At 51.5% G+C, this 12,301-nt stretch overlaps 1 protein-coding gene across 1 annotated transcript in view; it reads right to left on the bottom strand.

The window, feature by feature from the left end:
• Nucleotides 1-9,434, bottom strand: part of CHMP4B (charged multivesicular body protein 4B) — a 35,049-nt gene extending 25,615 nt beyond the window's left edge. Inside the window, exon 1 of the mRNA XM_073555401.1 lies at nt 9,074-9,434. Coding sequence (XP_073411502.1) covers nt 9,074-9,257 — 184 coding nt within the window. The 5' untranslated portion in view covers nt 9,258-9,434. The remainder of the gene's footprint in view (nt 1-9,073) is intronic.
• Between the last annotated feature and the right edge of the window lie 2,867 nt (nt 9,435-12,301).

The following is a 12,301-nucleotide window of genomic DNA, read 5'->3' as shown; positions in this document are numbered from 1 at the left end:
GATTCTTCTAGATGATCAACAGCTAAGTAAAGGAAAAGAAGCTCTGTTTGAAATAGCAGTACGGATGAAAGGGTTGCAGAACAGTCAGGAGGAACAAGAAGAATTTGGTCGTCCTGCCACATCTTCACCCTCATCATCAACTGATGAAGAATTTAATTTCGAAAAATATTTGGATCACAAGGACCGTGCAAAGCGTTCCCGCATAGAAGAAGAGTCATCCCCATCAAGGAACACAGCCAGTACATTTCAGCAGAATTTTTCATGTGCACTAAAAGAAATTGAGAAATTTGACCGTTCATCAAAAATAACAGTGCAACAAGCGATTCCTCTGTATCCTGACATTGTCAGAGATGTTGCCAGAGTGGTTACTGCTTTGCCACCAACACAAGTTAGTGTAGAGAGGTTGTTCTCTGCTCTCAAAATAATTAGATCAGATTTGAGGGCATCCAAGAAGGAGGATCTGACAGAGGCAATACTTTTTCTGAGGACAAATTTATAGATTTCTTCTTATTAACTGCATAAAAGTGTTTATTGCATATTTACTTAGTTTAGAAAAGTTTATAAAAGTTATTTGCTATACTCTAATTGTATTCTAATAAATGTAGTTTTTGCTCTAAGTGGTCTGATTACTTATATGATGGTGAGAAACTGAATAAGCACGATGTTTAATATTTTACAACAGTAAATTTGTTGTTATGAATTGGCCATTTATGAAGGAGTCGGAGTTGGAGCCTGATAAAATCCAGGAGTCGGAGTCTGAGTCGCAACTGTGGCTTACCGACTCCACAGCCCTGGTGGATCCGTCCACAAAATGGATCCGGTGCATCCGTTTTTTACATAGCGGAAACGGATCCATTTTTTCACACTGACGGTTTGCAACTGACGTCAAAAGACTGAAGTGTGAAAGAGGCCTTAGCAGAAGACTCATCAGGAAAAAGCAGGCGATGTTTTTCCTGAAGCGCCTTTTTTGAATCTTCATATTTTTTGCGGCATCCTTGCCGATGGCTTCTTTTATCACTATACAACTCTGGCAAAAATTAAGAGACCACTGCAAAATTTTCAGTTTGTCTGATTTTTCTCTTTATAGGTATATTTTTGAGTAAAATGTAAATTGCTCTTTTATTCTATAAACTACTGACAACGTCTCCGAATTTCCAAGCACTAAATTTTGTATTTATTTTCAGAAAATGAGAAACGGTCAAAAGAACAAAAAAATGCAGTGCTTGCGGATCTCAAATAATGCAAAGATAACGTACAGCATACATGACAGATGTGCAGCAAGTGGACGTACCCTGACAAAGATCTGTACCAAGGCTCAGTCTGGGCATTATCCTGATAGCTAAGCACTTGGCGATTAATACATTAGTTTATGCTTCATTGGAGATCCAGGAGGGTGGGCAGCATAATCTGTGCACAACTCCAGTAACAGAAAGATTTCATATTACTACTCCACGTCACATTTCCAGATCAATGCTGAATATGCTGCTAGCCTGAACCTGTCTCACCAGCTTCCGCCTTACTCCATTTCTCATGAACATATTCTTCCCTGTACTCTGACCAGCTGCTACACACCCAGCAACTGTTCTAGCAACGGTGCACCTCCTCCCTGTCCACACACACGGCCTGCTCAGAACATAGACCATTCACTTCTTACACCGGGTTTACTCACTGTAGGTAATGGAGAGGAGGATTACTATGGACATTGCGGGAAGAAATAACACCGCTTGCTCAATGTCTGGAGCACAAAACACCAATATATTGTCTGACAGTCGCAAGGTTGCCTTACACCCAACACAGCCTTACCTCCTTACACCAGGGGGCATAGGTTAAAGGTCTGCTTCTTGTATCTCACCTCAATCTGTAAAGGTCCCGTTACATTTAGCGATGCACCAGCGATCCCGACGATATGACCCGGTCAGGATCGCTGGTTCATCGCAAAGTGGTCGCTAGTGAACTGCCAAACAGCCAGATCTCAATAGCGATGTAGCAACGGTCGGCGGTTATTACTTACCTGTCAGACGGCAGCTCTGGTGACGACTTCCTCCCGCGTCCATGGAGTCGCTCGTCGGCACCAGCAGGAAGCCGACGATGAGAAATGGACCAGGACGATCCAGCGGGGGGCCGGGTCGGAGTTAAGTGTCACAAGTAGCGAGATCGCTAGCAATATCGCCGTTGCGTCACAAACTCCGTGACGCTTTAGAGATATCACTAGCGATCTCGCTGTGTGAAGGGGGCTTAAGCCATAACCAGGAGAGGAACAAATCAGAGGAAAAGTATAATAGAAACACCTCACCACTTCTGTGTTTGGTTCAGAAATACTGATGTAAAATACTGACCAAATACTGAACATGTGAGCGTCGTCCAATTTTGAGACTGCGGTAGTTGGTAAAAGTGGCATTTTGTGCTGAATTTGGAGAAACGACTTGTTAAATTACTTGTGTTGAGCTTTTTAATACCTTAAAAGGTAGGCCATAACCAGAAAGTGATCTATTGTTTAAATCAAGTATGTGTAAAGTTAATTGTTGGCAATGATTTTTACATATCACAAAGCTGCATTAAATAAAAAAATAAAATAAAAATCTTACAACCTCACATTAATCACTGGGGCTCTATTAGGGTACGTGCACACGGTCAGGAACTACTGCGGGTTGGACGCTTTCTTCAGCAGTGGCCAGATGTTACAGCATAGTGGATGGGGTTTCTAGAATTACCATGTCCGCTATGCGTGCACGGACGCCCGCGGATCACCCACGGACACTGACACATCTTTCCAGACCGCAGCGTGTCACTCTTTTGCAGAGCACTAGTCTCCACAATAGAATTGTCACCAATAGAGTGTACTGAACATGGTAAATGTACACGGTTCAGTGAACACAAGGATTCACCTGCAATAGAAGACAGTGCTTTGGACATAGCAGACATAAGCTGCATCCAAAGCACTGCTACTTCCAGACCGTGGCCACAAATCCTTAGACTAACTTCCTGCCTTAAGAAAAACATGTGTATTAGCCGTGTGGCACAACCCTGACCTTATCTTTTGTATTGAAGCTTCTCAGGTGCATGAGTGCAAAGATCATTGTAAAGAGAGGGGAGTAGGGTCCGCTCTGACATCGCCTGTTGTAAATGGTGGATCCTGTACTATCAGCTTTGTATAGAGGAGCTACCAGCCATTGTACCCCTGCTTCTGCTGATAATGAGTCCTTAAAGACAAGGAGCAGATCTAAAAAATTACAATGGCCAGGGTAAAATATTAAATTGCTGATTTTATTTAACTACTTCTGAACTGCCCATTAACTATAAATTTCTGGGCAGTCCACACTTTACTCTGACCTGACATATTGAAACGTCAGTGCAGAGTTAGCACCTTGCATGAGATTGGGTAGCTGTGGGGTCAAGCTGACTGTCACACATAGCTGGACCCCCACATATAATGGTTTCTTACTAGGTTTCCCTTTTCAAGTGCTGAAGAAACAAACAGAACCAGGGCTGTGTACACAGATTAGGAAGTACAAACAGTCCTTCCCCTTTGGACCATGTGATCACTAGGTAATAGAGGGGAAACAGGAGGCAGAATTACCCCTACAACAGAGTCAACATACCAGCCCCATTTAAAAGGGAAATCACAAATAGAATATATTAAGTTAAGATGCTCCCAAAGCCTTAAGGCTCACCCACTCCCCCTCTGTCAAACTTCTCATATGTCGCCGAAACCAGCAACAGTGCATTACACGCAGCAACACTGAGCTCCTCAAGAGTTACAGTATACTGAACTCCTTGGATTACACAGAGCAATAAAGAAATGCATTGATAACATACAGCACTAGAAAACTGCTCTGATTACTAACTCCTATTATTTCATTAGTTTTTTTCCCTCAATCTAAAATTTCAAGTCACAAATTTTTCCCTAGTAAATAAATTAAGCTCGGCCAATGGACTTTTCTGATCTGCTAGATCCAGAAGTCTAATTACTTTCAGCTCTTCTGTTTTTATATGAACCAACTCTATCCCTACCTAGTAGGCATAAATATCAAAACCACGAAGCACAACCAGATCTGGAACATCAGTAATGGACCCAAGGGGCACCATCAAGGGCCCAAGGGGCACCATCAAGGGCCCAAGAGGCATCTTTGGTGTGATCAGCAAGAGTCCACGAGGTGAAGATTGTCATATGTATTACTGGAAAGGGCTGTGCAGTTCAGAGGCAAATTTTAGGCTGAGCAAGCAACTTTCACGTTCTCCTCAGTGGAGGTCACATAACACCAGCTGACAGCTTTCACTGGCTACAGTGGTGGATGTCAACTGTCTAAATGAGAAAAGTCACCTGGCAGATTCACCACATGCAACATGTCATGTAGCCTGGCATTAGAGGAATTCTTTACTTTCAGCTGCTGTAGCAGTAAACTGTGTCCCCATCTCCCTGGCCTTACTAAAGAGTACTGCAACGTGTTCCCAGCAAGGCTGTGGAGTCAGAAAGTCGGTATAAAATGGACCGACCAACTCCTAAACTACATAGCAAAATTGAGTCCAGCAGTACAATGCAGGATGTGCTGGAAATGTTTCCACAAGAATTTGGGAACGTTCTGAAATCTAATATATAAAGCTCAAGTGTGTGTATGTATGTATGTCCGGGATTGGCATCCGCACCGTCGCAGCTACAGCCACAAAATTTGGCACAGTCACACGTCTGGACCCCGAGAGCGTCTTAGGCTATGTTGTGAGGCGAAATTTTAACCCCGCGCGTTCCAATTCACCGAACAATTTTGCCCCTATCTACATAATGGGGAAAAAGTGTGTGTGTATGTGTGTATCAAGACCCTCCCCTCATTATGATGTCACAATGGTTGCCATGGCGACGCTGATGTCATCATAGGTTGCAAGCCCCGCTGCTCATTATGATGTCTTAACGGTTGACTATGGGATGGAGGATGTGTGATGGGTAATGGGTATATGGGCACGGGACTATGGGATCGTGGATATGTATGATGGGTATATGGGCACGGGACTATGGGATGGAGGATGTGTGGGCACGGGACTATGGGATCTTGGATATGTATGATGGGTATATGGGCATGGGACTATGAGATGAAGGATGTGTGATGAGTATATGGGCACTCGACTATGGGATGGAGAATATGTCTGATGGGTATATGGGCATGGGACTATGGGATGGAGGATAATTATAATTTGTTGTAACTATCCACAGTTAGTTACTATGCCCGGGCAGCGCCTGGCTCTTCAGCTAGTGTCCCATAAATGTCTGTTCTGTTCCTGATCTAAGAATCTGGGCTTTTAGCGGAGATGAATCTGTGCTGCACTTTATGCACATGCTCAGTAGTGACCAGTGCTGTGGAGTCGGAGTTATGAAATGTCCTATAAATGTCTGTTCTGTTCCTGATCTAAGGATGAGCTTTTAGCCGAGATGACTCTGTGCTGCACTTTATGCACATGCTCAGTAGTGACCAGTGCTATGGGATCAGAGTTATGAAATGTCTGCTCTGTTCCTGATCTAAGGATCTGGGCTTTCAGTGGAGATGAATCTGGGCTGCACTTTATGTACATGCTCAGTAGTGACCAGTGCTGTGCGATCGGAGTTATGAAATCTCCTATAAATGTCTGTTCTGTTCCTGATCTAAGGATCTGGGCTTTTAGCTGAGATGACTCTGTGCTGCACTTTATGTACATGCTCAGTAGTGACCAGTGCTGTGGAGTCGGAGTTATGAAATGTCCTATAAATGTCTGCTCTGTTCCTGATCTAAGGATCTGGGCTTTCAGTGGAGATGAATCTGGGCTGCACTTTATGCACATGCTCAGTAGTGACCAGTGCTGTGGAGTCGTAGATGAGATGAATCTGTGCTGCACTTTATGCACATGCTCAGTAGTGACCAGTGCTGTGGGGTTGGAGTTATGAAATCTCCTATAAATGTCTGTTCTGTTCCTGATGTAAGGATCTGGGCTTTTAGCTGAGATGAATCTGTGCTGCACTTTATGTACATGCTCAGTAGTGACCAGTGCTGTGGGGTCGGAGTTATGAAATGTCCTATAAATGTCTGCTCTGTTCCTGATCTAAGGATCTGGGCTTTTAGCTGAGATGAATCTGTGCTGCACTTTATGCACAGGCTCAGTAGTGACCAGTGCTGTGGAGTCAGAGTTGGGAGTCAGTGAAATTGAGGAGTCGGTGGTCTGGATTACAAACTCCACAGCCCTGGTTCCCAGAGTCAAAGGAAATCATCTTCAGGTCATTGGCAAATATCAAATGTTTGTCAAATGTACTACTACACCCATCAGGTTAGTGACCTCCAACCTGTGGCTCTAGTCCACAACTTCCAGTAGGCCCATAAAGCACCACTGTGACTGACCCCTTTGACTAGAGAACTGGTGAGCGATCATTGAACCACAAGTCCCAGCACGCCATGTCCTCCTGAGAAATCATGATATATAAAGGGATCATTACTGGATTACTTCAGTGGTGCAAACAAGTCCCAGTATCGGGGCCCCTGGAGACTACATCATATTTTACCGTATCACCACTGGTTCAGTTTAGTGGTTCAGCTCTGCCTCGGCAGCGGCGGGGCAGCTCTCCCTCGGCAGCGGCGGGGCAGCTCTCCCTCGGCAGCGGCGGGGCAGCTCTCCCTCGGCAGCGGCGGGGCAGCTCTCCCTCGGCAGCGGCGGGGCAGCTCTCCCTAGGTAGCGGCGGGGCAGCTCTCCCTAGGTAGCGGCGGGGCAGCTCTCCCTAGGTAGCGGCGGGGCAGCTCTCCCTAGGTAGCGGCGGGGCAGCTCTCCCTCGGTAGCGGCGGGGCAGCTCTCCCTCGGTAGCGGCGGGGCAGCTCTCCCTCGGTAGCGGCGGGGCAGCTCTCCCTAGGTAGCGGTGGTGCAGCTCTCCCTCGGCAGCGGCGGGGCAGCTCTCCCTCGGTAGCGGCGGGGCAGCTCTCCCTAGGTAGCGGCGGGGCAGCTCTCCCTAGGTAGCGGCGGGGCAGCTCTCCCTAGGTAGCGGCGGGGCAGCTCTCCCTAGGTAGCGGTGGTGCAGCTCTCCCTCGGCAGCGGCGGGGCAGCTCTCCCTCGGCAGCGGCGGGGCAGCTCTCCCTCGGCAGCGGCGGGGCAGCTCTCCCTCGGCAGCGGCGGGGCAGCTCTCCCTCGGCAGCGGCGGGGCAGCTCTCCCTAGGTAGCGGCGGGGCAGCTCTCCCTAGGTAGCGGCGGGGCAGCTCTCCCTAGGTAGCGGCGGGGCAGCTCTCCCTCGGCAGCGGCGGGGCAGCTCTCCCTCGGCAGCGGCGGGGCAGCTCTCCCTCGGCAGCGGCGGGGCAGCTCTCCCTCGGCAGCGGCGGGGCAGCTCTCCCTCGGCAGCGGCGGGGCAGCTCTCCCTAGGTAGCGGCGGGGCAGCTCTCCCTAGGTAGCGGCGGGGCAGCTCTCCCTAGGCAGCGGCGGGGCAGCTCTCCCTCGGCAGCGGCGGGGCAGCTCTCCCTCGGCAGCGGCGGGGCAGCTCTCCCTCGGCAGCGGCGGGGCAGCTCTCCCTCGGCAGCGGCGGGGCAGCTCTCCCTCGGCAGCGGCGGGGCAGCTCTCCCTCGGCAGCGGCGGGGCAGCTCTCCCTCGGCAGCGGCGGGGCAGCTCTCCCTCGGCAGCGGCGGGGCAGCTCTCCCTCGGCAGCGGCGGGGCAGCTCTCCCTCGGCAGCGGCGGGGCAGCTCTCCCTAGGTAGCGGCGGGGCAGCTCTCCCTAGGTAGCGGCGGGGCAGCTCTCCCTAGGTAGCGGCGGGGCAGCTCTCCCTAGGTAGCGGCGGGGCAGCTCTCCCTCGGCAGCGGCGGGGCAGCTCTCCCTCGGCAGCGGCGGGGCAGCTCTCCCTCGGCAGCGGCGGGGCAGCTCTCCCTCGGCAGCGGCGGGGCAGCTCTCCCTCGGCAGCGGCGGGGCAGCTCTCCCTCGGTAGCGGCGGGGCAGCTCTCCCTCGGTAGCGGTGGTGCAGCTCTCCCTCGGCAGCGGCGGGGCAGCTCTCCCTCGGTAGCGGCGGGGCAGCTCTCCCTCGGCAGCGGCGGTGCAGCTCTCCCTAGGTAGCGGCGGTGCAGCTCTCCCTCGGCAGCGGCGGTGCAGCTCTCCCTCGGTAGCGGTGGGGCAGCTCTCCCTCGGCAGCGGCGGGGCAGCTCTCCCTCGGTAGCGGCGGTGCAGCTCTCCCTCGGTAGCGGCGGTGCAGCTCTCCCTCGGTAGCGGCGGGGCAGCTCTCCCTCGGTAGCGGTGGTGCAGCTCTCCCTCGGTAGCGGTGGTGCAGCTCTCCCTCGGCAGCGGTGGTGCAGCTCTCCCTCGGCAGCGGTGGTGCAGCTCTCCCTCGGCAGCGGTGGTGCAGCTCTCCCTCGGCAGCGGCGGTGCAGCGGTGGTGCAGCTCTCCCTCGGCAGCGGCGGGGCAGCTCTCCCTCGGCAGCGGCGGGGCAGCTCTCCCTCGGCAGCGGCGGGGCAGCTCTCCCTCGGCAGCGGCGGGGCAGCTCTCCCTCGGCAGCGGCGGGGCAGCTCTCCCTCGGTAGCGGTGGTGCAGCTCTCCCTCGGCAGCGGCGGGGCAGCTCTCCCTCGGTAGCGGTGGGGCAGCTCTCCCTCGGCAGCGGCGGGGCAGCTCTCCCTCGGTAGCGGCGGTGCAGCTCTCCCTAGGTAGCGGCGGTGCAGCTCTCCCTCGGCAGCGGCGGTGCAGCTCTCCCTCGGTAGCGGTGGGGCAGCTCTCCCTCGGCAGCGGCGGGGCAGCTCTCCCTCGGCAGCGGCGGGGCAGCTCTCCCTCGGCAGCGGCGGGGCAGCTCTCCCTCGGTAGCGGCGGTGCAGCTCTCCCTAGGTAGCGGTGGTGCAGCTCTCCCTCGGTAGCGGTGGTGCAGCTCTCCCTCGGTAGCGGTGGTGCAGCTCTCCCTCGGCAGCGGTGGTGCAGCTCTCCCTCGGCAGCGGTGGTGCAGCTCTCCCTCGGCAGCGGTGGTGCAGCTCTCCCTCGGCAGCGGTGGTGCAGCTCTCCCTAGGTAGCGGCGGTGCAGCGGTGGTGCAGCTCTCCCTCGGCAGCGGTGGTGCAGCTCTCTTCCCCCACCCCAGGGCCCCGCAGCCCCCCGACCACCCTGCCCTCACCTCTCTTGTTCTTGGTGCCATGTTTCCGCGCCGTCGTCAGCTCTTGCTCGATTTTCTTCTCCAGAAACTCCTGCTTCTTGGCCAGCATCTCCTCGGTGTCCCGCAGCTTCTGGATGGCCTCCTGGGGGCTGGGGCCTTTCCCACATTTCCCCCCGGTGCCGAACAGCTTCCCGAACACCGACATCTCCCCGGTGTAAGGACGTCACTCAGCTACACCGACCGGGCCTGGAGCTCGCAGCAGACACTGCCAGAGAGAACGACGACAACACCCGGACTAGTCCCGTCAGCCTCAGCGTCCTGACGTCACCAAGTCACGCGTCCCCTCACACGGGAAGCGGCCGTTCCTCGGACTGTCCGGCGGCCATTTTACTTTCGGGAACATCTGCTTAAATGTTCCCAAAATGGAAAAATACTCCTGACAGGCGCATTGTTATTGCTATGTTTTTAGCTTCTCGGGTTTAATTTTCGCTCCAACATTCATCTCACACTATGATCCGGCTAGTTACTAAGGCTTTAACCATTTCAAAGATGGCCGTCGGTAATAAGGAAGCTTATATGTAGGAAGGAGCGAGTGTCATGTGACGTCAGGCAAGGGGCGCGCATGCGTACTAGTCATGGGTGTGTGCAGGTCGGGTTAGGTGACGTAGGTAGGGCTGTTGCTTGACAGGGAAGTGGTGTCACGGTCATGTGGTAGTGAGCTCACACTGTGCTCTGTGATTAGGGGACGCTCTCTTGGAATAGGTTACCTCAAATAGGAACCATACGAGTAATACATGGTAACATTGGCTCCTCCAGATGGAAAGCTACTGCCCCCTATGGGAGGAAGTGCCTCTTTACATCACTGTTAGCTTTGCTAATTCTTTTCCCAGGGAGCAATGTCCCCCTGCCTGCTGACGGTCTCCCCCAGTACAGTCAGACATTACACATATAACACGCATTTGCCAACAGTCTCAGTTTTACTGGGGCAATCCTAAGATGGCTGTTTGTTGCGCTTCTGAGGCTTTCCGGAGGTGAACCCTAAAGAAAGGGCCAAATTCATCATTTCCCATGTGGGTGTGTACAATGTCTGCGCCTAAATAGTAGTAACAAGTGTCACTGCCTCATGGTACTGGCACAGACTAACCGACATCAGGATTGGGCCGGTTAGACGGTGCAATGGGCACAAGTATCTTCATCTTTAGTTCTTGATGACAATCATTTATAACTAGCAAGTGCCGTTGATCAGTCAGTTTCTAGTTAAAGGGGTTGTCCACCTCTAGGGGCAACTTTTTGTAACTTAAATGCATGTATTTGGTGCTAAAAAAATTTTTACAATTGGGTTTCATTACAAATATTAATAGGCTAGGAAGGTCCATGGATATTGGCCCCTTCCCAGCCTAATAAGACCAGCCCTTAGCCACCCCAGAAATGGCGCATGAATTGGATGCGCCAATTCTGGCGTTTACCTTCGGGTCTTCCTGATTGCTTGGTGCATTGGCAATCGGGAATGGGATTGTGGGGTTGATGTCTGCACTGACATCAAGCACTGGGATTAGTAATGGAGGGGCATCTATCAGACACCCCATAGTCAAAAGAAATCAACACACAGAGAAAAGTCCTATATTTTCAAAAATCACTCCCCAACAATGTCCCTCCTTCACCTATTTATAAAAAAGAAGTCTGTCGTCCAAATAGAGGTCCCACGACGATGCCGGTCTTCTTCATCCAGTGTATGGAGCCCTGTTCAGAGAGCGAAGCTCCATGGACTGGAGCAGCAGCCAATGGCGGTTCTCACACTGTGCTTCGGGAGAACCCGGCTGCTGTGACAAGAAGTGATGTCAGTAAGGTTACCGCAGTTCACAGCTGATGGTTCTCACAAGGGCAGCGCGAGAGCCAGAATGGTAAGCGATGCACTCTGGACACACGGATGGCCCATGGGTTGTACACACGGACACGGATAGCACCGATATATATCAGGACATGTGGAGGCCCATCCCTCATATATTTATAGCATATCCAGTGGAAATGCCCTAAATGCTTAGTAAATGTGGATCGCACAATAGGACCTGCATATATATCAATAAGGGGGTCCTGATGCGTTCCACTGTCACTGTAGAGGTGGTTGGAACTCCGATTTATCTGGACGGGAATTCTGACCTCCTCTCCACTGAAAGCAGCTCGCATTAGGCCTACGTTCTGAAGAATGATTTGCGTGCCATTGGTGTGACCCGCATCTACCATACATTTATTGCAATATTCTGTGGATCTGCGATTCTGAATCCCTACAAAGGGATCATATGTGCAAATGCTCCTGGAATATCTGGGGGGCTCCCGAAAGAAGCGGCGAACTAATGGACGAGTTGGAAAATCTCCAGAAGGGCCCATTCGATGAAGTGCGGTAATTATAATTTTATAAAAAGAAAAACACAGTCACGTTTAAACACGTTCCTGTACATTTTCAGGCATAGTACTGTACTCAGACTCCCCATATAATGTGAGACACGGACGGTATGGAGCATGTCCCCTTCTAATTAGAGCCGTTATGCCCCATGATAAAGAAAGCCATGATCATGATCAGCCTGCCGTCAGATCGCAGTACTGCAGGGCGGCACCGCCTGGATCTACCATACTGCTCAGCTGTCTGGCCTTTCATGTAGAATGAGTGGAAGAATGTGCTCATAGCTGACTAGTATCAATGCAGCACAAGACTCGGTGACGCCATTATGTCGTCATCATCATGTGACATGGAAAAAGATCCTGCTGGGTGACTCAGATGTGAGGTGGGAAGGAGGAAGTGATTCTAGTTCAGGTTAATAAAGTACTAGCAACAGGATTGTTAAAATTGCTGTGACAGCAGAAAGTAATGGCTGGGGATAAAGAAACGGGGACACGTTATCTATATAGTGTAGTGCCAGTCATTCTTCACATGTGCTCACTTGTACTGTGCACTGCTGAGAAGATAGGCGTAAGGCCAGGGTAAGACGGACATGCCTCACAGTCTGTATACAGACTCATAGCCTTTATGAGGCTGTAAGGTCAGGTCAGGAGTAGGGATGAGCGAACATAGTCTAATGACGCGTTATCCGAGCATGATCGTGTGCTATCCGAGTGTCTTCTGCAAGCTTGAAAAATAAAGGAATAACTATAAGTCTATGGACGGGGAACCTGGTAACATAGTTGCACACACTAACAAACTAACTATAGGTTATTAGGGAACTGGGGGGTCTGCAATACCAAGATAGGTTATTA

The sequence above is a fragment of the Dendrobates tinctorius genome, unplaced genomic scaffold (assembly GCF_039654945.1).
Source record: "Dendrobates tinctorius isolate UK_male_01 unplaced genomic scaffold, ASM3965494v1 ptg000223l, whole genome shotgun sequence".
Lineage (NCBI taxonomy): Eukaryota > Metazoa > Chordata > Amphibia > Anura > Dendrobatidae > Dendrobates > Dendrobates tinctorius.
This window is presented reverse-complemented; position numbering and strand designations above follow the sequence as displayed.